This window comes from Truncatella angustata (assembly GCF_020726525.1).
Source record: "Truncatella angustata strain MPI-SDFR-AT-0073 chromosome Unknown BKA67scaffold_4, whole genome shotgun sequence".
Taxonomy (NCBI): Eukaryota; Fungi; Ascomycota; class Sordariomycetes; order Amphisphaeriales; family Sporocadaceae; genus Truncatella; species Truncatella angustata.
The window spans coordinates 2,212,616-2,236,858 of NW_025763384.1; the positions used below are offsets into that span (position 1 = coordinate 2,212,616).

The 24,243-nt window shown below is 49.7% G+C and overlaps 6 protein-coding genes across 6 annotated transcripts; 3 read left to right on the forward strand and 3 right to left on the reverse strand.

The window, feature by feature from the left end:
• Positions 1-3,243: 3,243 nt before the first annotated feature.
• On the reverse strand, positions 3,244-4,239 carry BKA67DRAFT_518015 (eukaryotic translation initiation factor 6; the record flags this gene model as incomplete). The annotated part of the gene is made up of 4 exons (XM_046097970.1): positions 3,244-3,790; positions 3,846-3,932; positions 4,058-4,129; positions 4,205-4,239. The coding sequence occupies 4 exons, from the start codon at positions 4,237-4,239 to the stop codon at positions 3,244-3,246; spliced, it is 741 nt and encodes a 246-aa protein (XP_045958661.1).
• A 625-nt stretch (positions 4,240-4,864) lies between these two features.
• Positions 4,865-6,662, reverse strand: BKA67DRAFT_564944 (uncharacterized protein). The gene has a single exon (XM_046102785.1). It carries the CDS (start codon positions 6,546-6,548, stop codon positions 5,109-5,111), a length of 1,440 nt encoding a protein of 479 aa, XP_045958662.1. The 5' UTR covers positions 6,549-6,662; the 3' UTR covers positions 4,865-5,108.
• Positions 6,663-7,639: 977 nt separating this feature from the next.
• BKA67DRAFT_623524 (uncharacterized protein) lies at positions 7,640-10,049 on the forward strand. The gene is made up of 2 exons (XM_046105508.1): positions 7,640-8,471; positions 8,525-10,049. Exons 1-2 carry the CDS (start codon positions 8,078-8,080, stop codon positions 9,673-9,675), a joined length of 1,545 nt encoding a protein of 514 aa, XP_045958663.1. The 5' UTR covers positions 7,640-8,077; the 3' UTR covers positions 9,676-10,049.
• A 1,113-nt stretch (positions 10,050-11,162) lies between these two features.
• On the reverse strand, positions 11,163-14,205 carry BKA67DRAFT_658693 (uncharacterized protein; the record flags this gene model as incomplete). The annotated part of the gene is made up of 3 exons (XM_046107323.1): positions 11,163-13,502; positions 13,557-13,652; positions 13,726-14,205. 3 exons carry the CDS (start codon positions 14,203-14,205, stop codon positions 11,163-11,165), a joined length of 2,916 nt encoding a protein of 971 aa, XP_045958664.1.
• A 4,371-nt stretch (positions 14,206-18,576) lies between these two features.
• On the forward strand, positions 18,577-19,419 carry BKA67DRAFT_592534 (uncharacterized protein; the record flags this gene model as incomplete). Its single annotated transcript, XM_046104848.1, has 1 exon — positions 18,577-19,419. The coding sequence occupies one exon, from the start codon at positions 18,577-18,579 to the stop codon at positions 19,417-19,419; it is 843 nt and encodes a 280-aa protein (XP_045958665.1).
• Positions 19,420-21,905: 2,486 nt separating this feature from the next.
• On the forward strand, positions 21,906-22,985 carry BKA67DRAFT_517884 (putative pyrimidine monooxygenase ruta; the record flags this gene model as incomplete). Its single annotated transcript, XM_046097950.1, has 1 exon — positions 21,906-22,985. The coding sequence occupies one exon, from the start codon at positions 21,906-21,908 to the stop codon at positions 22,983-22,985; it is 1,080 nt and encodes a 359-aa protein (XP_045958666.1).
• Positions 22,986-24,243: the final 1,258 nt, after the last annotated feature.

Here is a 24,243-nt window from a genome sequence, read left to right on the forward strand (position 1 = left end):
TGCAATAGTCCCCGTCAGTCCTAGGTTTTGCTATGGGGAAGAAGATGAAGACGGCGGTTCTCCCAATCTGTTTTCCTGACACTTTGGACACCTAGCCCAGTCGCAAGGCCAAATACTCCTGAGGCCCGCGGTGCCGCAACGGCCTGGCTTCCAGCAATGTCTCGAACTTAATCCTAGGGCATACACCACGCGGGCCCCGAGGCAAGGAGGCAAAGACAGCAACTGTGGACTGACTCAAGATGTGTTTTGTTCCGTTAACTGTGTTGGTTGAAAAGCCGCGTCCCTTGCTGTAATGTCTCGGGGCGGGGTCACCTATCGCGTGGTTGTGGTGGAGGATTTAAGATAAAGGTGCAGCCGGGATGCTACACAGTACATCGGGGTCTCTTTTCCGAATTTCTGGTTGTGTACGGATTATTGTCTCGAATGTGTGTGTAGGACGACCAGGGAGTATATGACTGTAACAAAGGAATTATACTCTCGGGAGACCCTGAAATATCTGCCAGACTTGACAATTTCCTTGTTTTCACTGGGCTGAACTATGATGCATCCCTCGGTGCCCTCTAACAAGAAAAACAAAACAACGCAAATGGCTGGGTGACGCCTCCAGGGATCACTAGCACCATCGATCCATACTGTAAGTGGTGTGTGGATCTTGTTCATGGGCTGGGCTGGCGCGAGGCCGCGCTGTTGTGCGACGAACGCAAAGGCCCTGCGCATTCCAGTATTGGCTGCAGCCTGCAGCGATGGAAGACCCGCCTAGACTCTGAAATGTGCAGCCTTTCTGGTGGACACACGTGGGCCGTCTAACACAACGCTTGCATTGAAGAGGGTCTCCTACAAACCACAATGGGACAAAATCGTCGTGAATCGTCTCCCCATATGCGTATGTCAACGCCCTTGGGACATGGCTGAGCGAGCTGTGAAATCATGTTGCCATTCAGCATACCGGAGCCCGCCAATGGAACCTTAATTGTAATAGTGGCTGCATACATGGCTGGGCAGCCTTCGGAGAGAAGCCTTCCATACCCGAAGATTTGCCAGGCCTTCGACTGAAGAGAATTAACTACTATTCTCACTAGGCCTTGCCGAGATTATCGTCGATCAAAAAATCACATATAGCAAACAGTGCCGGGTAGAGACATGCACAATGGCAATGATATAATACTAGTTTATGAGGCTGGCAAGCAGGTGGGAAAAGGGCGAACAAAGAGATCGGGTATACGACCATTGCGCATGCTCTGAGAGCTAAATCAGATTTACGAACCAAGAGATTACACGTGTATAGTTGAGTACAAACCCAGATAAGACATCGTGGTCCACCATTCATGCCGAGAGATCAACAACCGCGCTGCACCTTAAGAAGAACCCAAATCGGGTAAGAAATTCCTATACCTTAGCAGCAGCGACAAGGTAAACTTGCGGCAACAAAATACACCCCGCGCGAAACCTTGAAAATACATATACCATGTGGGATCCCGAGGCTAGCAAGAGATCATATAGTATCGGACACCAAAGGTACGTATCGAATATACACACAACACAATACACCAATTTCCTAATTGCTAGCGTGTGAACATCTTATAATTAATCCAGAATATATCTAACTAATACCTGTGAATACGTATACGCTGATATCACACGCCGAACATGGTTACCACCATAAACGCCGCTCACTTGATATGTTTGCCTCGTTCCTCTCTCGGGCATCATGACTTGCCATGAGGATGATCACAGCTAGACGCAACCCTGAGCCTCGTGCTGGGTGTTGATATACGAGACGAGTCCGTGTGCCATTTTGGGGCAGTACTCACCTTGATTTGGCGATGCTGGAAATAACTTTTTGCTCTTGTACGTACAGACAGATGGCACAGCACGAGGATATTTCGAGTCGACTGACAAAGGGAACGAAGTTTCACGCTCCTAACCTTATACCGATTTCTGCTTCGGACCTCTCCCTCACCATCTCCCTCTCCCAATTCTTTTCTGTATCAATTTTAGCCAACTTCATCCGCAAACCAACAGCCAACGGGATGCGGCTCACACATATCAAATCTGTCATGGAGCCTCATACAAATGTACTGTTGCTGATTGTGATGGTAGTGGTAATGAATTTGCTTTACGCAGACTGTCGACAACCCAATCCACGCTCGATTTCCACCCATGCAGACGCCACTACTGAATATGCCCTCATTTGGTGAAAGTATCGGCCGAGGCCAGGTCATCGATCAATAGGGGTCTAACCCAACAGAGAACGATGCGGTTTTTGTGTGCCATATTGCAATATTTCAATGTTTTCCATCGTCCGGTCTCGTCGTTGGCTAACTTAGCACCCTTCATATATGTACCGTGGCTTTCCCTCAAAATCCCATGTGTACGACATCATATCCTTATGCGGTATGATGATGCCTAACAGTATTCGACAAGCTTCAATGTGTGCGTCTTCAGAAGTCTCGTATTAAGTGAGCTGCATTATTTGAGAATAGCATGGGAGAAGTCTGCGTGAGAGAGACGATGCAGCATGTCTGGGATGGATCTCGAAGATAGACTGTCCTGACCTTTTCGCAGTCTGCAGGTACGTCGGTGGCTTTTGGCTGGTCACGAATGATTGCCGGGCCGTGCATGATCGGAGCCAGAAAACAATTCCCGAACGTGAGAAATCTTTGTTTTCGTTTGAGAAGACTCGTTGGATAACACCCGAATTGTCCTTCCCTAGTCTGCAATATGTTGGCATCAGTCTGATCGTACGGTAAACATTGGATCCGTTTGCGACGAGATAATCGAGGCAAACGCACTTGGAGTTGTAGTTATAAGTGTCTGATGGAATCTATCTGGGTATTATTGAGGTTCCAAAGTGAAGTGAAGCCGAATCATCGTCCTAACTATGGAGATTGTGGGTAGTGATAGTCGGTCATAGTGCAATGTAGAATAAGTCGAGGATCGGCCGGAACATTCCAACAGAAGATGCGATGAGGGGTTTAGTGATAGTGTGCAGGTCGTACAGACAAGCAAGACGCATTCAAACAAAACGAGTGCGAGGTAATTCAAAATTATATTGACAGCCTACGGCTATCGCCCACAAGACGTGTCATATTGGTGACATGGTAATTGACCATCTCTTTACCATCTTGCAATATCCAGCCGCCGACTACCGGGAAGCTACATTCTCCCGAGAGGTGGCGTTGGCCCAGGGGCACTCCTCGCAAGCATGTGCAGATAAACATTCGCCATGAGTCTCCTCAAGATTTAGTAGAAACTCTCGACCATGGTGTCCTTCATGCTGCCAGAAATGTTACCAGGAGCATTGCCCTCGCCCAGTCTGAAGACACTCTCGATGACGCTCAGCTCGGTGGCTGTGGTGTCCAATCCGGTGACTGACATCCAGTCGTTGACAACCATGCCGGCACCAACAACATTGCTACCACGGTTCACACTGCCAGCGACCAAAGGCACCTGCAGCAAGCTGCTCAACTCGTCCTGATCCTGGATGCTGGTCTTGGGATGTACGAGACCACCCTGGTTGCTGAGTGACATGTAGGAACCGACCAGCACGTTGTCGGCAATGGTCTGTCTGAAAACCTCGACTCCTAGCACATCGGCAATGATCTCTTCCGTCTCGCGCTCCAAGTCTGGATGTATCAGGGCGATGTGGTCGTTTGTGACAATGACGTTTCCAAGGGCTGATAGACGTTCCTCAATGCGCTGTATCCGAATCTCGTCCGGGAGGGAATTCCGTAGGTGTTGCAGTTCCTGGTCTGTCGTAGAAGTGGGCACTAGGAGACCTTTGCGGTTTCTGGGCCTTGAGGTTAGCGGCGGCTTCAGAAATACCAGGCAGTGTGAGTGCTTACCCAGCTGTGAGTCTTCCGATAATACGTGTGCCTGCGATCGTTGTTCTGCAGATGGGGATGACATCTTGTAACTCTGCTTCGAAAACACTGTATAGGCAGGGACCCGGTCAGTATCATGTTCATGATGTTCCTGTTCTTGTAGGCAATGCGGCGGGACTGCTGCCCCGCAGTCGCCATGAAGGGCGGCGGCGGCGCGGCGGAAGGAGGCGTACCTGTAGAAGTTCTCGCTGGCGCCGACGGCAGTCAAGGCATAAGAGTTTGTGAGTGTCGAGAAGACACCGATCCTGTGGTGGTCATGTCAGCTCGACTGCTATGCTCTGCGACTGAATAGCTGCAGGGTCTCTTATGGTGGGGCATACTCATTGGAGTTCTCGAATTGAGCTCGTACAGCCATGATTCAGTAGTCCTGCTGGGTAACGACCGGTTGCGAGTTGAGCGAGATGGCGAGTGAGCGTAACGTCAGACTCTTTTTGGAGGGGGTATCAAGCAGGTTGCGCGTGTTGTTTTGCGAATGCAGTGGTCACGATGGCAAAGCAGGAAGGAATTGGGACGCAGATAAAGTAGAAGTCGTGTGTGATGTTAGTGGGGCTGTCGCTGAACTTTTTACCCGCCTTCGAGAAGTCACTGACCGGCTCTTGACCTCTTAACTAAGCTAGGTTACGTATGTACATATACATACCTCCGTAGCACATGGAATTTCAAAGCCATCCGGGGTGATGACTCAACTGACAACATCGCCACAGCAAAATATGACTCTAATGTGCATGGTACCGCGCTGCAGGCGTAGATACTATTGTAATGTCCAATGCGCCCCCAATGGGCATTGATTACAGAGCCCAGCCCAGGAATGAACCTCGAACGTACACATCCCGCATCACTATGATTCATTCTTTGCGCGGCTGCGCTAGTCCCACAACACAGCCTGCTAAGTAACATAGGACTGGAAATTGGCATTCGTTCTCAGCACGTCTCAGATCCTCGTTCATCCCAAATAACATGAATATTAGTCACGATATTACCGGCCTTGATAGCTGGTAGAAGAAAAAGAAGAAAAAAGAAACTAAAATAGTATGCAATCAAAAAATCAATGCATGCTCATTATCACTTTGGGGTATCTCATATCTCTCTATCCATTGTCCACACGCCGTTCTTTCACTCTTGAGAAAGCCAATTCCATAAAACCCATATACCATCCATATGCAAGCCTGACCTGCCAGGTGCTCCTCCTACGCCATACATACCCGATGCAAACGAGCCAGTAGCTCATCGCAATTCCATGGCAGGGAAGTATCTCGGCCCTGCAAATCCGTTTGCAATCACCGCCTGTATATCAATGTTGGATGTAGAGTCAGGATGAGGACTCCACATCTTGAGCAGAATGAATCTGCCAGAGACAGGCGGGTCAAATCTGATGGTACACTTGCACTTGTCTGGCTCGATAAATAACCGTGCATGCGCTGCCATCAGCTCACCTTCTCCAGCTAGAGTCGACCCATGTGTGCGATCCCCAGAAGCTGTTGCGTCTTCAGCTGCCGGTAGAGACGATGATCGCACTCGCCGGCGCCGGGGAGTATACTCGTGGTAGAGAGCCAGCTCGTCGCCGCTGCTTTCGTCACTCTCGAACGGCAGAGTTCCTATCCTGTTTGGCGGTCGCCAATATGATCTCATTGTTGCATCATCCTCATCATCGCTACATATCGTGGTCACGTGAAAAGGAGGCGGTGATGCCGTGAAGTCCGACGGTAACTGGGCACTCCTGTAGTCATCGTCCTCCATGCCCATCTGGTAGCGGCGTCGTGCTCTAATCTGCGCAGTCGTCATGGTTGTACCGTCGTCATTATGTCTGATAGTCACGACAGGACCCAGGGGTCGGTGTTCTCGCGCGGCCGCATATGGTATTCTATACTGTGCCGTGCGTGCCAGAAGACTGTCCGAGTTCATCGATATGAAGACCATTCCTTCCCGCACCGGTGAAGTATAGTTCTGCCTGGGAGCCTTGATGACCAGTTCTTTCAGGGTGAACGCGGTCGAGCCCTGATGTCGGAGAACAATGTTGCACCGTGGCCCCTTGGTACAATAAACTGATGCGTCGTTCTTGAGGATATTTTCAGCAGCATAGCTTTGTCCATCATCCGAATATATGCCACCATCGCAGCTCGCAATCTCCATGGTCAGCTGACCGGGCTCAACTTGCCCATATTTGCCGTAGCGAAAGCCCTTGAAGCTACTTGCCAAGCGATCCGGATCTAGTTTGCGCCTCTTGGCACGGCGATTGTCATCGGCAGACTCCTGGGTCAGGAGAGGCGGCGAAGGAAACGATAATTCCGAGTAAGCTTGTGCGGGCGGAGGGGTAAAATCGAGTAGAGCCCGAAGACGGCTATTTGCGTCACCCAGGTCAGCAAGCGATTGTGCACTTTCTGATAGCAGCGTATGCGTGGCGTTCTCTGATCCTTGATTGGTATTTCGATCCGTCATGCTAGACATACCAGGGCGATAACGTTCGGAATTCCTCTCAGCACGCCACCGACCATGGCGTCCTCCAGTATGTGATGTGCCCGAGGGAGCAAGAGGTGCGAAACGTCGACCATTGCTCGTAAGAGATCGTAGGGAAGGAAGTGCCGGACCGCCGGAAGTATTTGGCTGGCCGTCTCTGGGAGGATGGCGTCGATGGGAATCCGAGCCGTAGTTGGGATCTGAAGACATGCTGTTCCGTGAGGCAGCGCGTGTAGGGGCGCCAGGGGTGGAGGCAGGCACGGAAGCGGATGCAGAGGCAGAGGCAGAAGCAGAGGCAGAAGCAGAGGCAGAAGCAGAGGTAGAGACAGAAGCAGGAACGGAAGCAGACGCAGATGCAGAAGCCCAGCGGTTCAGATGGCTTCTAACCAAGTCCCGCCGAGCGCTGTTCACAAGACCAGTGCGGCGGTGGGCGTTGGCATGAAACCTCTCGATAGCCCTATAGAGTTCGCCAGAAGGACTTATCTCGGAAGAAGTGGCGGTGGGATCATCGAGGATGGAGCGAACAATCTCATCTGCGGATCGATATCTTGAATCAGAACCCGGATGATCAGCAGGATTACCAGACTGTTTGGTGAGCAAGTCAGCGGTCAACAACTACCGAGTATACCTCGTGTATCTGTGCGGCTTTGAAGGCACAAGCATAGAGAAACCCACCATTGGCCATGGAAACAAAGAGGACACGGTATTGAAACAAAGTGCAAGAGCCCCCCTCACCCCGTCTGGTGATGCTCTCTGCGGGCTCGTGATGCTGGCGATTACCGGTTACGAAGGTATATATTGCGGGCTGCTCTACAGTACTTGGGGTTCAGCGTAATCGTCTCGAGAAGCCTTCGGCAGGTGGTGGTCGTCAGAATACACGGCACAGGACAAGACAAGACAGGGAACGATGGGCATTTCGTTGATTGATGGTTGTAGAAGCGATGGAGATCAGCCTGGGGGGATGGCCTGGAAGGAGGGGACCTCCAGCTGGGACCCGAACCGAACAGCGGTACCGCTAGTTGACGCAGGGCACCACTGTACTGTACTGTAAACTCTACCGCGGGGTTCGCTGTAGGGAGGCAATTGCTAGTGGGTACATGCGTCTCTGGCATGAGTACGGGATCCGTAGTAGCTGCCAGATGCACAACGGATGCGGGTCAGAAGTACCTCTTAAACTTGCACGTCATATGTGTGTTCCCCGGCCCGCAGCCCACGCTAAGATTGAGACCCCTTGCCGACCACTAAAAGTCGGCCAGTAAAACTCGCCCACAGTGGATGGTGGATGGTCCTGGGTCTTGGGCCTTGTGTCTTGTTCCAGGAACTAAGAACTAAATTAGAGTGAAGCTCGACGTAAATGACAACACAAACGCGGTGCGCAAGACTGAGCAAAGAGCGCGGCCAGACCAGTCGCTTCGAGGGTCCGCAAACTCGACTTCTAAGCCTTGATCACCCCCAAGGTCATAACTTGATCTGCCGGGCGAGACTAAAGATCTATTTGGACACAGCATCGAAACACAATGATGTCTTAGCCTGCTCATCTGGATAATCGATACTAAACGGCTGCCAGGTCGTCATCGGAGAGAGAGAGAAAGCACCTTGGGGCGGCAAAGCGCAACAAAACCAATCATTCTCGCTGGTTCTTGCTCTAACGTTCACTCATATCAACTTCAAACTCGCCGGTCCTGCATATCCTCTCTTTTCTGTCTTCACTCCTTGGTGTTCAACAAGCAGTCTCAAAGATGGAGCAGCAACAAGCAAGTGAGAACAACGGCGCAGCTGCTTTGCCCGACCAGCACAACGCTGCAAACAACAGCAGTAACAATGCCCCTGCGCCTGGGCCACAATCTCTGCAGGACAACAGCACGCCCACAATTGCACAGCAACTTCCCCAAGGCAATGTTTTGCCCTTTCACGGCCAGCAACAAATAGATCCGAATGGGTCTAGTCTTAGCTTCGGCATGGGACACCTTGATACAAATGGTTTCATCATGCCCACGCAAGACATGAGTTTCGTGGCAGGCGCCAACGGCATGGCCTTTCCTGATCCTAGTCTGATGATGATGGCTGGCCAACCAATGATGGCTGGCATTGCACCTCAGCCCATGAACAGCAATACCAATGGCATCACGGCAGGTAAGTGTCTTTCGGGTCCCCTTGAAATTACACTATACTTACAAGAACTCCAGACGAAATCGCGCTCTATGACCGTCAAATTCGCCTGTGGGGTATGCAAGCACAGCAGAAGATTCGCAGCGCCAACATTCTCATCATCACCATGAAGGCACTCGCGAGTGAAATTGCCAAGAACCTCGTTCTAGCAGGAGTTGGTTCTCTCACCATTGTAGACGATGAGGTGGTCAGTGAAGCCGATCTAGGCGCCGGGTTCTCTCTGTCACAAGAGCACCTTGGTCAAAATCGCGCCCACGCTGCCAGTGAGAACCTCAGAAAACTCAATCCCCGTGTCAGCGTATATGCGGATCCCGACAGCATCATGGCAAAGGGTGCTTCGTACTTTGCAGCATTTGACATCGTCATTGCCACGGACCTTAACCCCACGACTTTGGCCTTCATTAACACAGCAACTCGCCTCTATAACCGCCAATTCTACGCCGCAGCCTCACATGGCTTCTACGGTTACATATTCTGTGACTTGATCGAGCATGACTACGTGCTCCAACGCAACAAGAGTAACGTGGATACCAAGATTGGAGAGGAGACCAGGACTCGCAGCGTCGTTGACGTCAAGACGAAACAGGAAGGCGAGAAGAAGATTGAGATTGTCACAAAACGGGAGCTGTACTCCACCTGGGATCTTGCTTCTGAAACTAGTCTTCTTCCACTCGAGTACCGGAACTCAAAGAGACGCCTGAAGGCGGTCACACCTGCTTTATCGTGCTTCCGTGCCTTGTGGAGATTTCAGGCCGACCAAAATCGCAACCCAGGCCCCAACCGAGCCGATCTTGAGACTTTCACCAAGAACGCCACTACTAACCATCAGCTGCTAAGCCTACCGACAGAGACCCTCAAGTCAGAGGTCTTGCGAAGCTTTCTTCAAAGCATCGGCAGTGAGATAGCGCCTGTGACGGCAATCCTTGGTGGCCAGCTAGCTCAAGACGTCATCAACGTTCTCGGTGCCAGCCAACCGCCTATTCAGAACATGGTCATCTTTGACGGCAACAAAATGCAGGCTGACATGTATGCTCTCCATCCCGAGGCTACTGGTGGTCTGCGTCTTGGTCGAGCTCAACTAGACATGGGGATCGTCGGCATGAACCAGCCTCTTCCGCCTGTTGACTTCAGCACAATGCAACCGCAATTTCCCGATCCTGCAATCTAGGAACACCCGCAGTTCATTGCGGAAATTGACCGCATCGTCACGGAGACGGTCATGAAGAGCATGGCGAGTGGAAGAAAAACAGGACATGACCATTGACGTTCAGAAAGTTCTTCGGTTGGAGAGTCATGGTCTATTGAAAGCTGTGACCCATCTGATCTGGGAAGGCTTCGAGGCAGAGGTGATGAACAAAATTAGATACCGGATTCGAGGCCGACATTGGAAGATACCCTCGCACTACTTTTCGTGCTGCGATGTTCGGCTTGGTCTGATCCTTTTAAGTCGCATACATGTCTACTGTTGACAGGCGGTCGTGTACATTAATCACTTATGAGTTTGGTGCCCTTCAAGGCCCAAGAAAATTTCCTCATCCACTACTGGCATGATCCCACTGGGGGCTTTCCAATACTGCACAACACCCGTGATATGATGTAAGCATTGATTATCAACATTGGAAGAGATGCATTTTTTGCAATAAGCAATTAAATCCATGAGGTAGAAGCAGGTTCTGCACTCCATCGTGTCTAATACTGCTTGACGAAACGCACTGCCCTCGATCCTCATTTTCCCCAAGAAGCCACCAAAGTTGTATGAACTGGCGCCAGTAGCCCGTCCACCTTCCTTGTCCTGTGTTGCCCGTGGATTACGTTCTCTTGCAGCACATAATCGTAGCAGCCTTCTCTTCTAATACACATACGAAATGAATCCGCAGAGGACTAGGAGCCGGCATCAACCAAACACGCGGCTCGACCGTGCCCAAATCGTTGGTCTTTTAGACAACCTACAACACCTCTAGGACGTTTCCCGATCCCGATATGCTGGACGTTTATTGACATGCTGCAGTCGGCAGAGCCGAGCTAGAAAGTCACGTTGCTCTCCGGCATGAAGAGTGCTTGCATGTGTACTAAGAACAGCGGGTTCCCCACCGGATCTTAGAGGATAGGCAGGTTGTGCGGTTCCTGTGCAGAGTCACGCCGCTGACTGACTACCACGATCACCAATAGCGTAAGTGTAGCAACGTCACATGGCGGGTGCAAGTAAGATGTGTATAGAGCAAATTATTATTCAATGATTCGCTGCCTGTCTGTGCAGACGCTGATCTAATACCGGCGAGATCAAAGCCAAAACCTTCGTCCACAGGATTATGAAAGAAATCTGTTGTTTCACCGGCTCGCCGCGAAATAACACAAAACCAATAGGGCTCGAAAATTCTTTTACCTTGGGCCTTATTTGCCTCCTGGCTTGCGATGCGGTGAAATATGATACACAGTCCTGAGAACCAATGGTGAACGCCGTCGCCATGCATGTTGTCCTTAATGATGTACAGAAAAGAAATTCCAAAAATATTATGAGAGCGCTGGTGTCCTCACTGCGCTCCCTCATATGTGTTGTTTCGAGGCTTTCTCGAATAGAGGGTCTAGTATTGACCGGAGAAGTGAACTTGGGGTGGTCAACTTTTGGCGGTGGGTCATTTGAAGCGTGAGACAAACTTATTTGGGAGATTCGGTGTCTTCAACAGAATCGTCCTTTCGCGATCCGGCTCGATTACGACTCCTCTGCCCGTTGTTGACAGACCATCCTCGAATGGTCGTCGGGCCGGTTCGCGGGGGAGGTTCGTTTGCCATATAGTCTTTAATGGCGCCCTTGGGGTCGTAGTTCGACAGTCGCAGCTCTGTGCCACCATTTGATGCCCACTGTCTATTGTAAGGAATCGGCGCAGCGGCAATCTTACGGTACTTACCAGCATTTTGCTGGCCGTTGTTTGATGAGACAGATCCTCGCGAGCGAGGAGTCGATGAGGTTGGAGAGTGTGCCATCAACGGAGGCCCTATGGCTGCTTGGGACTGAGCAGGCGGAGATGGTCCCATGTGAGGTGGCATTGGCGCAAGTGGTGCCTGGCCCGAAAGCGTTGTGGGTGATATAGTAGAGTAAGGTAGATGCTGAGAAGGATGCGATTGTTGGCTTGGGATGATGAGCGGCGCGGGTACCGGTGCTCCATGGCGTGGAGCCAGTGGTACAATAGGCGGCTGCTCATGCGTCGGGTATCCGTGGTGGAACGGACGATGCGTGGTACCAGGATAGAAGCCACCTCCGTTGCCATGTAGCATGTGGGAATGCTCATAGTCTTGAGTTGGAGCAAGCGGCTGAGGACGGATCGGTGCCGCTGCTAGTGTTGCTGGAGAAGGGGCATATGGCAGTTGGCCTTCTGCGAACGAAGCGCGAGCCCCAGGGCCCTTATCACGCCCGCTCGGACGAAGGGGTGGGAGAGCCGGGCTTGCCCTACCGGTGCTTTGACTGGTGAAAGGATTTCGCGCCGGAATTGGTTCCCGTCCATCCACACTTTGCAAGGGTGCAGGTGCGATGGACGCGTACGGGGGAGGGTTGAGAGCAGTTTGAAGGAATCCATGTGAGGGAGGGCCTTGACGAAGTGCTGGATCAATCATGGATGGATCAGCCATCACGTTACCCAGAGGAACTCTGAAGGCGTCCGGGTTCTCAGAAACGTCTGCAAGAAAACTAAGCCCGAACGTGTCCACAGGGTGATGATGGTGCACTGTGTGCGAAACAGGAGGGCCGGAGAATCCAAAAATGTCCCGAACTGCATCATAAGGTCTAGTGGCCCGTGGATTTGGCATGGATGCCTCTCGGATCACTTCCTCCTCCTCCAATTGTGTAGCCGCTCTAAGAAGCTGCGCAGTACCGCGCTGCCGCTTAAGCTGGGTCCTGATATCGTTGGCGATGACAACAGGCTCCTCGCGAGGCACCACCAGTAGGATCTCTTCTTCGTCCTCGGGCTCGCTGGGAAGAGCATTTCTTTCTTCTTCCTCTTGCTGCTTCTTACGAATCTCTGGGGTTGTGATGTCTTCAATGTCAAGTCCTAAGCTCTCTCTGAGCTTCTCTACCATGACCCCAATCTTGGCCTTGCCTCGATCTGCTCTTAGAGCATTGTCCATGAGCTTAGGACGGACTGAGCGTGAGGCGTGAAGAGTGCTGCCATCTGGTGTGACAATAACAATCGGACGAGTCGTGTCAACGTTCTCATTCGGAGGTTCTGACTCGTTTATGGAATCCGGAAGAAAGAATCCGTACTTGGGGTGGACTTTGTGCTTCTTCACCAGTTTTGGATCAAGATCGCCATCTTTGTTGTCAAGTACGTTGTAGTTGACAATTGTCTGGTCAAGGTGCCAAGCACGTGAGTTCGGTTGATTAAGGAATCTTCCGCGGCTATTCTTGGTGGCTTTGCGGGTCGAATCGTTGGTGGAGTCCCGGAAGCCAATATCGTCCTCATCAAACTCGAATACACATGGGATGATAATACGGTTGTTGGCCTTTGGACCTCTCTTGTACACCGTCCGAACGCCGCATTGGTCGGGTTCTGCCGTGCCTGTTGGGAAATCAGGCAAGTCTTTTTCTTTCTTCGCAACAGTTTCTTGCTGCGAAGACTCGGGCGACATGCCCTCCTCGAGGGGCGTAGGTGATGGCGCATTTGATTCGGGCTCACCATCCGGATCGGTCTCTGCACTAAGTAGACCACCAATATGGCGCGGGCGAGGGGTTGATGCGTCGTGACCAGCGTCGCGACCAAGGGAGGAGCCAAGGAATTTCTTCAACTCTGGTTGGCCGTCAAGCACGTCCTCAGCCTTACGTTTAGGCCCGGCTCTGGCCTGGGGCTTTCGTGCAAGGGTTGTTCTGAGTGCCGAAGTTTTGATGTCGGGGAGGAGATGAGGGTACGGCACTTCATGACCTTTGGCGGGATGGTGGAACACATATGGTCCCTGATCCTTGGCCACTGCATCGTCCTCGCGTACGAATGTGTAGGAAGCAGGAATCTGTATCGTTTAGTACAAGAGTTAGAACAAATTGGAAGTGCAATGATGACTTACATTAGTGCCGTAATCGTCACGTCGAAGCTCTGCTAAGATGCTCATTCTGTTGAGGATTCCGTCAAGAAATTCATCAGTTTTGTAATCATAACCATTCTAAAATCAATGTTAGTAATGTGTAGATATGGAGAAAGAACTTGGCGTGAATAGAATGTGAAGCATTACATACCGTGAATTTCTCGTGACTGATTTCGTCTTCCAACTGATGCTTCTCCGCAACTATATGTAACCTCAAGATTTCTTCGGCATCTAAACGCCGGAGAGTGGTTTCAAGCCTGGTGTCAAGTTCGTTCTGGATAGCTGCGTATTCAGGCACCTTTTTGTGGAACTCTGGATCCTCAATCATTTGATTAAGTGTGTGTTCAGCAAGTCTTTCAAGAGCCGGCTTCATGGCTGATGAAACATCTGAGTACAAATCTCGCAGCTCCTTCGAGCGCTCATAGGCAGACTGAACACGGGGATGGTCGTAAGTCTTGTTACGGCCGCGGCCTCTGCCACGATTGCCGCCACGTTTAGTCACGACGGGTTTGCGATTGATGGTTTTTCTGGCACCTCCTCTACCAGAAAAACCGCCTCTGCGGTAACCCCCCCTGCCAGGTCTTGCAGGGCTGGGCGCCGGTGAGCCGGCTGCTTGAGCGTGTTCATCCATGATGATGGCTCATGCAATTGTAAGGTGTTAGTGGCTCGTGTGACTGCAACAGCAAGAATGCTAAAAAGTAGTGGGAGTAGTGAGTATGATGTGGAAAAGTGACTTCGATGGGAAATTGATGTTTGATGTCCTCAAGAAGAGCAGTTGGCTTGTGGAAAGGCAGTAGAGTGATGTCTGTGTGTTGTGTGTTGAGTGTGAAAGGGTGAAGTAAGAGCCAGCACGGCGAACTTTGATCTGAAATAAGCGACCTCTTCGGAGGGCATAAGACATGCGACCAATAGCAGCAATCAACAGGAACCTTGAACAATCGACCAATATGTTTCGATTATGGTAAACCACGCGCTGATTGAAGAACAACAGGCTTGAATATGCCTTCGCCGTGAGTTTTTCTGAGCCAGACAACAATTACAGCCAGCGCCTCACCTTCCCCAAATCAGTAGTCACGCTTTTTCGCAAGTCCAGGAGAAGGTATGCGTTTGATTGGTCGGACGGCTAGATCGGGCGGAGCACGAGCCATCGAAGTACTGATACCTCGAAAATTTGGCATAAACGTTTTCGGCATTAACAATCGTCACAAGTGCATTGAATGCTGCTTCAATTGTTTGATGGTGACATTACATACCTATAACTAGCTCAGCATCGTTTCAAGTTTAAGATACTTGTCACAGTAGTGTCAACTAGGTATTGAGGAAGATATAGTCACTATGAGAACATTTCCTGTCAACCGAGTCACCTAAATTAGTGTGGCAACAAGAGCGCATAGAAGGACGCCGCATCTCCGAGAACTGGGTGGCTATGTGCATAATCAACTTTTCGATCATGGCTAAGATATCAAGCTGGTTATGTTGAAAGCAGACAATACTACCGTTCAGTTACGACACCGTCGGCAAACTGAAATTTCTTCAAGAACCGCGTAGTATGTGAGGTTTCTATCCCTGTACTCTACACCTTTGGGTCACGACACCTACTCTGCAGTAATCTCGGGGGCCGGCATGCACCTCCATCTAATACAATGTGCAATAACTTATCACGACTTCAACTTTGAGCTACTGCATATTGCTGACCTAGATACCGTGACTGAAGTTCGGCATGAGGCACTCCTTGATTCGATAATCATGATTTACTTCTTACCTGCATTTATTACCGGCCCCAGTGAACTGCTTATGTGATGGCTGTGCCAAGGCGTCAGCTCCGTTTAGGCTCGTGACGCTACGTCTTCTTCCAAGGAGGTTTCAGCTGTTGGCACATGCATTCTTGCGAGAATACGAAACCCGACTGACAGACCAAAGCTGTGCATGTGAAGTCGGATATAACTTTATAGTCACCAACCTGAAAGTAATAGTTGTGTTGTCAACAACTAATTCAACCGAAAGAAATGCCATTGAGACCGAGGCATTATAACTCACATACAACCCAAAGGGCTTAGATAACAAAACATGCATCAGACGAGGCAGGTCGGTCCTCATCACAACTCTAGAACCTTACAGAACCGTCAGAGCTTCGAAGAATAACGATTCTTATAACAAATGCTCAGTATACCTGAGCACTGGCGACTTTGATGATAAAGACAAGGGGTAACTTCCAATTCGCTTTGTGGACTTCACACCCAACTCAAGCTAACACTACGAGCAGCGCAGCTTCTTGAACTGCGTATCAACATTATCACCGCCTCTTCAATTTTGATAAATAGTCTTTAATCCAATCTTAGCGTAAGACAAGACGAGAATGCACTGAAATGTCTTACGTGTACCCTTTTGAAATTACTTTAAGGCCCCAGGAATGCTTGACCGCTTGCGACCGTAGACCATAGCTCAGAGGCCGTCAATCAAGACGTAGTGTCCTGGGATCGATACGACAAGAACGCAGATCTATCATAGTTCCAACCACACGTATTATTTATTAAGATTAAATTAAATTTTTATTAAAAAAAATTCAAAAGAATTTACAAAAAAACCTTGAAGACGATGTGATATCAGCATCTTTAGGCAGGCGGACTCGCACATGACGACCTTGAAGGCTTGCTTTCCGACCATTCTGAGTGCTCACCAGATTGATTGTTAGATGTTAGGTTTTCTCCACACCAGAATCTTCAATCCGGTTGCTGCCAAGATTGCGGCGTAACCAGTAAGTCTCGAGGTGAGAGCATTCATTCACTTTGTATGATAACAATGATCAGAGAAATGTTCTCTTTTAGGAGCTCAGGTCACTTTGTGGGGCACGTGAATTATGTGTTGACTTGAACAGAAATAAAAAAACTCACCTCAATCGAGGGGGTGATCTGTGTACCGAGATGACCGCGTGTGCGGACGTTCTGAACGTGGGCAGAAGAAAAGCTAATAGACTATGCCTACATTTAAACACTGAATACGGCATTACTAAAGCGAATTAACTCGGGTTTCCAGCAGAGCCTTTAGTGTGGCCAAAGGAAATCGCTCGGCCGCCACCATCAATAGTCAATGATTCACCCGCCTCACAAGTTGCGATATGATGTTACCACGTAACGGTAGATGGAGGCCACTGTTTCCTCGACGACGGAATCCTCTGTTTGGCTGAGATTCTTGATTAAGCTATCGGCATTCACTTAGTTTTGTTGAAAAATTCAGTTATCTGTAGGCACAAAATCCAAATATCAACAATTGGTTCATACAACCAGTTCTGTACACTATATTACTCCACGGCTCTTGCAATGTCTGAGGCTGCTTTACTTTTTACTTTTCATATTAATTTTCTTTAGAAGAGGAGACTCGACCTGCAACCCGGCGTATTATCAACTCTCGGACGAAGTACATAACCTTTCTTCGTTAGTAAGGCAGGTTTTGCGGTTCCCATGGCTGACTGAGAATGCCGTCAAAAACAACCTTCACGGCGCAGATGCCTTGTTTCATCCTGTAGAGGGATATGGGGGCTGCAGTGTTTTTGAATGGGCCACGAGCGCGGGAGAGCGTCACGACTAGATGGTAAGCCAAGTTATACATCAGCCCTTTCCCCACTGTTATTGGTCAGGACACCATCAGCAGGCGTTCAAATAGATGTGACCAGTCCCGACTGGCGACGATTGCTATGCATATCGGCAAATGTTAAAAGTGTGTAACTATGGCCATCAGACGTATGTTGCTACTATCCCTATAATCTGCGCCCCCAGACACCCTCTCGTTTCACGAAACACGACCAGACATCTGGATTAGGTAGCTGCTGAGCATTGATCGTGTATCGGAATTGCCTGTAGCATGCCTAGACGAAGAATGAGCCAAATGAAATGCTACTAAATACCACCTGTATGGATCTTAGCTTAAGGACGACAAGTTTCTAGCTCGCAACTTGTACAAATAAGAGCAGAGAGTAAGTTAGCATGTAGGATATTCTTTTGCGTAGTGGATGGCTTATATGATCGACATAGAGGACAGTCCAGTACTTCGCCTGTCGCACCAAACATGCCGGTAATCGAGAAGAAAGTATCATAATTTAATCAACAAGGAACAAACAATCATCGATCTACAAGCTGATTATTACTTATCTGAACAGCGGCTATCCCCTACTTCCATAGCTTTGTATTATTGTGATGAAAACATCAACGCTGAGGCACAAGTGTGGTTAGTAATCAAGGTCTCTTAAAAATCGAATTTAGTAGTCCCCGTAGGATTCTTTGTCTTCACACTCGGATGAATCGTGAAATCGCACAACCGCGGCTCTTGAGGATTTCCTGGAACTGAGTGTTGAAGGCCTCGATCTAGGATCAATCTTGGCAATGGCATCCTCGCTAATTTTACTCCTGCGCGTAGCTGCTAGAGTCGCCCTACCTCACTTGTGAATTCGAGAGCGAGGTTGAGTCAATGAGAATATCAGTTCACTATCGCAGTCTCCGGTCGTGATAGACATTATCCTAGACCTACAGTGCCTCAAAAGGTTCCGTCGGGGAGCTAAGGTGCAAGCGGGTATGTATCCAATACCTCGCGCTACCAGCTAAGGAAATTTCCACTTCCAGTATCGCGTTAGTGGAAGATCTCTATTACATCCTATTGGTTGCTCTGGTTCCGGAATAGTCCATCCGCAGATTTGTCCGTCACTTGCAAAACCCTGGTACTGGACAGGCATAGCGCTAAGGTTGGTGAAGTGGGACAGCATAAGCTGCAGCCAGGCGCGCAGCCGCCTGCGAACCGCCAAAAATTATTCTGATCGACCGACAGTCACATCGCTGCCAGCACTGCCAGCAACACTCGCCCCCAACGTTACTGGTAATAGCATCGCGCAGAGATCTATGCTACTTTGCTAGATGGCCCCATTTCTATAGATATACCGTTAGACTACACACACCGCCGACATATAGCAACAATGGCCAAGCGTCGGAAGTTGTCGCAGAAAGGCCCCTCGCACATGCCCAAAAGTACAAGTGGGAAACAGCAACACAAGAACGCACCTGCCAAAAAAGGACCCAGCGCGGCAGTCTCTAAGGGAGTTTCGACAAATACTTCAAAAGTGCATAAAAAACAGCAGCACACCGAGCCGACAATCCCCTTTGCGCCCGAAGACAAGATCCTCTTGGTGGGCGATGGCGACCTTAGCTTTGCGGCCTCTCTGGTTGAACACCACTACTGTGCCGATGTCACTGCTACCGTCCTGGAAAAGAGTATCGAAGAGCTTCAAGAGAAGTACCCGCACGCCGGCGAGAATATAACCAAGATCGAAGCCGAGGATAGTAGGGTCCTGTTCGGTGTTGATGCCGCGAAAATGGGACCTTACACGGACAAGAAGGGCAGAGATGGCGTAGCCATCATGGACAGGATTGTCTTCAACTTTCCTCATGTGGGCGGCAAGAGCACCGATGTTAACCGCCAAGTGCGATATAACCAAGAGATGTTGGTATCCTTCTTCCAGCGCGCGATACTGTCTCTTGCGCCTGGAGGCACTATTATTGTGACCCTTTTCGAGGGCGAGCCATATACCCTGTGGAACATTAGAGATCTTGGTCGACACTCGGGGCTTCAGGTCGAGCAAAGCTTTAAATTCCAAGCCAATGCATATCCCGGTTACCACCATGCAAGGACATTGGGTGTGGTGAGGAATAAAGAGGGTGAAATTGGCGGGGGTTGGAAAGGCGAGGAGAGACCTGCAAGGAGTTATGTTTTTAAGAGGAAGGAGGAGAACTCTAAGCCCATCTCCCAGAGGAAGAGCAAAAAACGATCTAGGGAGGGCGGTGAGTCATCGGACGAGGACTGAACGGGCCAAGGTCTGCAAGAGATTACGACAACCGAACCTCTCTGCATAAGGAAGATATTTTCCATTGCTGATTCAACCCCCTGGGGACTCGACCACAACCTCGTCTGTCTTCTTTGCCACTTGGATGACGTACGGGTGCGAAGATGCTTATGAAGAGCTACTCGCTCAAGAGCCTTCACGAATCGAAAACACATGTGATCCAAATCACATCGAGCTCAGTTCCTCATCAGTATGTGCCCTTCAAAATAAGCGCAAAAGACCCCCAATGCTTAGCGGAATACGTCATACAAGTGTACAGAACAGCAGTTCAGTATAAACTTGGAGAAACAATGAGAAGAGGCTGCAGAACCCGAGCTAGTTACTCAGAGGCGAAAAAGTTGAGTCTCTGAGTTAAAGCGAAAGTCATCCAAAAAACCATGTGATCTGGCTCAAGAGTGCACACTTTAGACACATGTTGGGCATTCAATACTTCAGCTACGTAACTCACGCCAGTCCCTAAGAGGACTGATAGAAACATTGCGATGGACTCCTTGGGCAAAGGCTACATCAGCGGCTCGTTGCGAGCAGTCCAAGGACAGCTGGATCTCTGGCTACAGTATCATACTGCAACAAGAAGTTGCACTGTCCAAGATAGAGCCAGGAGCACTTGGCCGATCTGACGATGGATTAACTTGACCAGACTAAATTCTTGGTCAAACAAATATCGCAGGCGCTATATTAGGTCACGCAGTTTGAGTTTGTATTAATTGACACTCTTGAACGAATAATCTCCAATCCTTGTCTTCACTGTGGTCGGGATTTGGTAGCTCGCCTTGTCATACAACTTCCTATGCGCCGCTTTAATGCCACGCTCATGGTCACTCCTTTTTTCCTGTACCTTCTTAGCGTTGTGCTCCCAGGCCGCCATTCCGTCCTCCTTGCGTCTCTAGTTACAGCACACAGGCAGGTTCTTCCGCCCAGTCTAGGAGTTACTCTCCAAACAGTTTAATACGCCCGCGCGAACCGATGCCATGTTGTCCAACTCATCCATCTTTGTCGCGCGCAAGATGTACCCACTGTCCTAAATGACTCAAGCTTATGTGCTGGAATGTAAAAGTTGAGCCTCTGGTCCAAGGATGGTTAAGCCTAGTCAAGTCTATATCGGACCCTGGATATTGTGCCATAGACACTGCGGCGCATCTGACACCCCAACTTTCCGATACTTGGATCTTTTAATATCACAACTGGCGCACAAGGCATTGTCCGCTAAAACTCTCCGGTTATACGGATGGGACCCCACGAGCATTGGGAGCCGATAAGGTGGCGCGGCTGGCCTTCCGCGTTCTTCAGACCCCTAACACCGGGCGTCTGGGACCAGATGATATCGTCTTCGGTACTGGGGTTTTGATCAAGATGACTTGTGTCATTGCTATCAAGACGCTGTGCGTTGCGTTTGTTCATGGCACGAGCCGTGTCTAGGATATCAGTTCCTGAAGATGATATCGACCTAGAATTCGAAGAGATCCTAGACTTGAGGGAAGGACATCAAAGTTAAGAATTAAAGGAGTCCTAACGGGAAGATGACATTATGTCTTGTGCATCCTGATAGCTTCATGACGGTGATGTCGCGGTATAACAAAGTGCTGCATGTGGCCACAGCCTGGTCTAGCACTATACTCTGCTGCTTTAGAATCCCTGTGACTCGATGTAACTGCGAAGTTAGAGACGAACTTGAGCCTCGAAAATCATCGAACGCATTCCCAGGTCTTCCCTTCGTCCGCAGGCTGAAATATATGTATACATATATTCAAGCAGATAGCATTACTCCTCATTGACCTGTCGATGCTACAGTCTCACAGTACTTCCAATCTGGGATCAACTTAGCGGTATGCACCGAAGCAATGCATGCCACTACAAATGCTACGCTTGCGGAGTCAAAATCGGGAATGCGCAAACTACGAGTGAGTTTCTGCTGTTGTCAGAGCCATTATGCTTACTATTACGACAAATACTAATTAACGGAGTACTTGTTTATTATGAACATGCAGGTCAGCATTGCCAACTCTCGTGAAGTTTGAGGTTATTCCCAGGGTTTCGGTACCAATGACCCCTTCTGTGTTCTTTAGCGTCTCCAGGCGTCGGTACTGCTCCGAGACGATTATTGGCAGCTGCCAGAAGCTTTTCATCGGATGTGCGATTCCGAAACCCAACCGATAGCTCTCGATCACGTTGGACGTTGGCATATCATGAATGTCGCACGGCTGATATGGCACCTTATCTAATAATGGCTGCGGAGGTCGACCAATTGATGGTCAGATGTTTCCAGGAGGCTACCGAAGATAACCATGAAACTTTCCCCTCGATCATGCACCGATCTAGGAGATTGTATAGAGACTATACATATAAAATACACCAACAGAGGTGCTTGTTCCACGAGTATTTGTCTCATCTTAGCGTTCAGCCCATTCACCTGTATTTGACCGCCAATACTCTCCAAGTCAGCAAATATGGCACCTATCGATATTGGTGTATTTATCCCCATCGGCAACAATGGCTGGCTTATCTCGACCACGTCCCCTCAATATATGCCCAGCTTCGAGCTGAACAAGCAGATAGTTTCTAAAGCAGAGAAGTACAATTTTGACTTCGCCCTCTCCATGATCAAGCTTCGAGGGTTTGGGGGTAAGTCCGAGTTCTGGGACCATAACCTGGAGTCGTTCACTCTGATGTCGGCACTTGCCGCCGTCACCTCCAAGATCAAGCTCTTTGCTTCAACGGCCATCTTGACCCTACCACCGGCGCTGGTTGCTCGTATGGCCTCCACGATTGACTCGGTAGCCCCCGGGCGCTTCGGTATCAACATTGTCACTGGTTGGCAGAGCGCTGAATACGCACAAATGGACCTATGGCCAGGCGATGCTTACTTCGGATACCGATATGACTATGCGACTGAGTATGTGCAGGTGCTGAAGGATTTGTGGGAAGACGGGGTATCCAACTTCAAGGGAAAACACTTCAAGATGGAAGACTGCAAAATGTCGCCCAAGCCCGCACACGACATCAAGATTGTCGCTGCTGGCCAGTCTGCTCGAGGCGTTGAGTTTGCGTCAAACTACGCAGACTTCAATTTCGCCATGGGCACTGGCATCAACACACCTACAGCATACAAGGACGCCACCAGTCGTCTCGTCGAGGCCTCCGAGAAGACCGGGCGCGACGTTGGCTCTTATGTCCTCTTCATGGTCATCGCCGATGAGACGGACGAAAAGGCTCAGGCGAAGTGGAAGTTGTACAACGACGGTGTTGACCATGACGCTCTATCGTGGATGAGCAAGGAAAGTTCCAAGGATACCAAAGCGGATGCCAATTCTACCGCCAAAAACATCGCCTTGCCAGAAGGTGCAGTCAATCTCAACATGGGAACCCTGGTCGGGTCATACGAGACAGTGGCAAGGTTACTGGACGAGGCTGCGTCGGTACCAGGCACCAAGGGTATCATGTTGACTTTTGATGATTTCCTGGTTGGCTTAGATAATTTCGGCGAGAAGATTCAGCCGCTGATGAAGAGCAGAGAGGGAAAGTGCTAGCTACGGATTGCAATAGGTGGAATGCTTAGTGACGCCTAATGTAACAATAATGCCTCCAAAAAGAGTAAAACCGTCAACAACAAAAACCATGTCTTTCATCATGATGGGTGACAGAAATGCTTGTTCGCTCCATAGCGAGTTGCTCGACCGACGCAATGCACACAAACTTACTCGACAATGTGGTAGCTCTGCAAACATATGCAAATGGGTCAATGTTTCGCTCAAAATAATAATACAAGAGTAAGATTGGCTCTGTGACGGCATCACCTCAAGAACTATCAGCTTGCATTGTCGATCAGCACACATGTGGCCAAAATCAGCTTGAAGGTATAGCTTTCGGTTGTGAAGTTAAATCATTCCAACAAGTGCCGCCAATACCTATTTATATCTAAGGGTAATGTTGCTATCGCCACAACCACTTAGTGATCAATATCCTTAACGCTCCAGTACACCAAAGCCTAGGACGAATGTTTCAAGATTGCTAACCTAGCAGAGAGCTACTGCTATAATAGCAGGCGGCGCCCATCAAATCTCGCCAGAGATCGACAGAATATACCCGCCCGACGCCGAGAGCACGGCCGATGCGGGCAACCAATCATCTGGCCCACCCCCGTGTTTCTTTCGGTGGATGAGACGAACAGGTACAAGGGACGCCCCTGGATTTGTTTCGAAACACTGAGCGGCATGCACACACCATTTTCATTCATGCAACGTGGTTCGAGGCCGCACCAGACAATTCGCTAAACTTCCTGCATTGTCCTCATCTTGTGAAGAGAGGTCGAGCTCTTTGTAGAACTTCGGATGAATGCTGGGATGGCCGCGGTTAGGCCACATATGGCAGCCGCCTACCCGCATAAGACGTGCAAGGCCTGGTTCCTGGCTGCCTGGCTTGCCCACCTAGTCTAGCAAAAGGTTTCTCAGAAGCTCGCAGGATGCGTTCGATGGCTAATCACAGGATGGCGTAGCCCAGAGGATCGGGATTGTAATGCCTGAACGGTGGTTTGTGATCCTCAACTGCAGGAAGCAGCACGAGGTCCATGCGCTCTGTGCCGTGATGATACTTTGCAGTTTCTCAGAACCTTCGTTCGAAGGAGGATTGCTGCTCTCGATCGTCAGAGCATTACGTCGCAGGGTTCTACAGTAGCCAACTACGAAATCTCTATTGCTGCATCATGCTAGCTCCCAAGATGGCGGGTTCGTGCTCAGCTTGTTAAGAAGTGAGCCCAATACTAAGCCATTGAGAATCTCTTGAAGATTA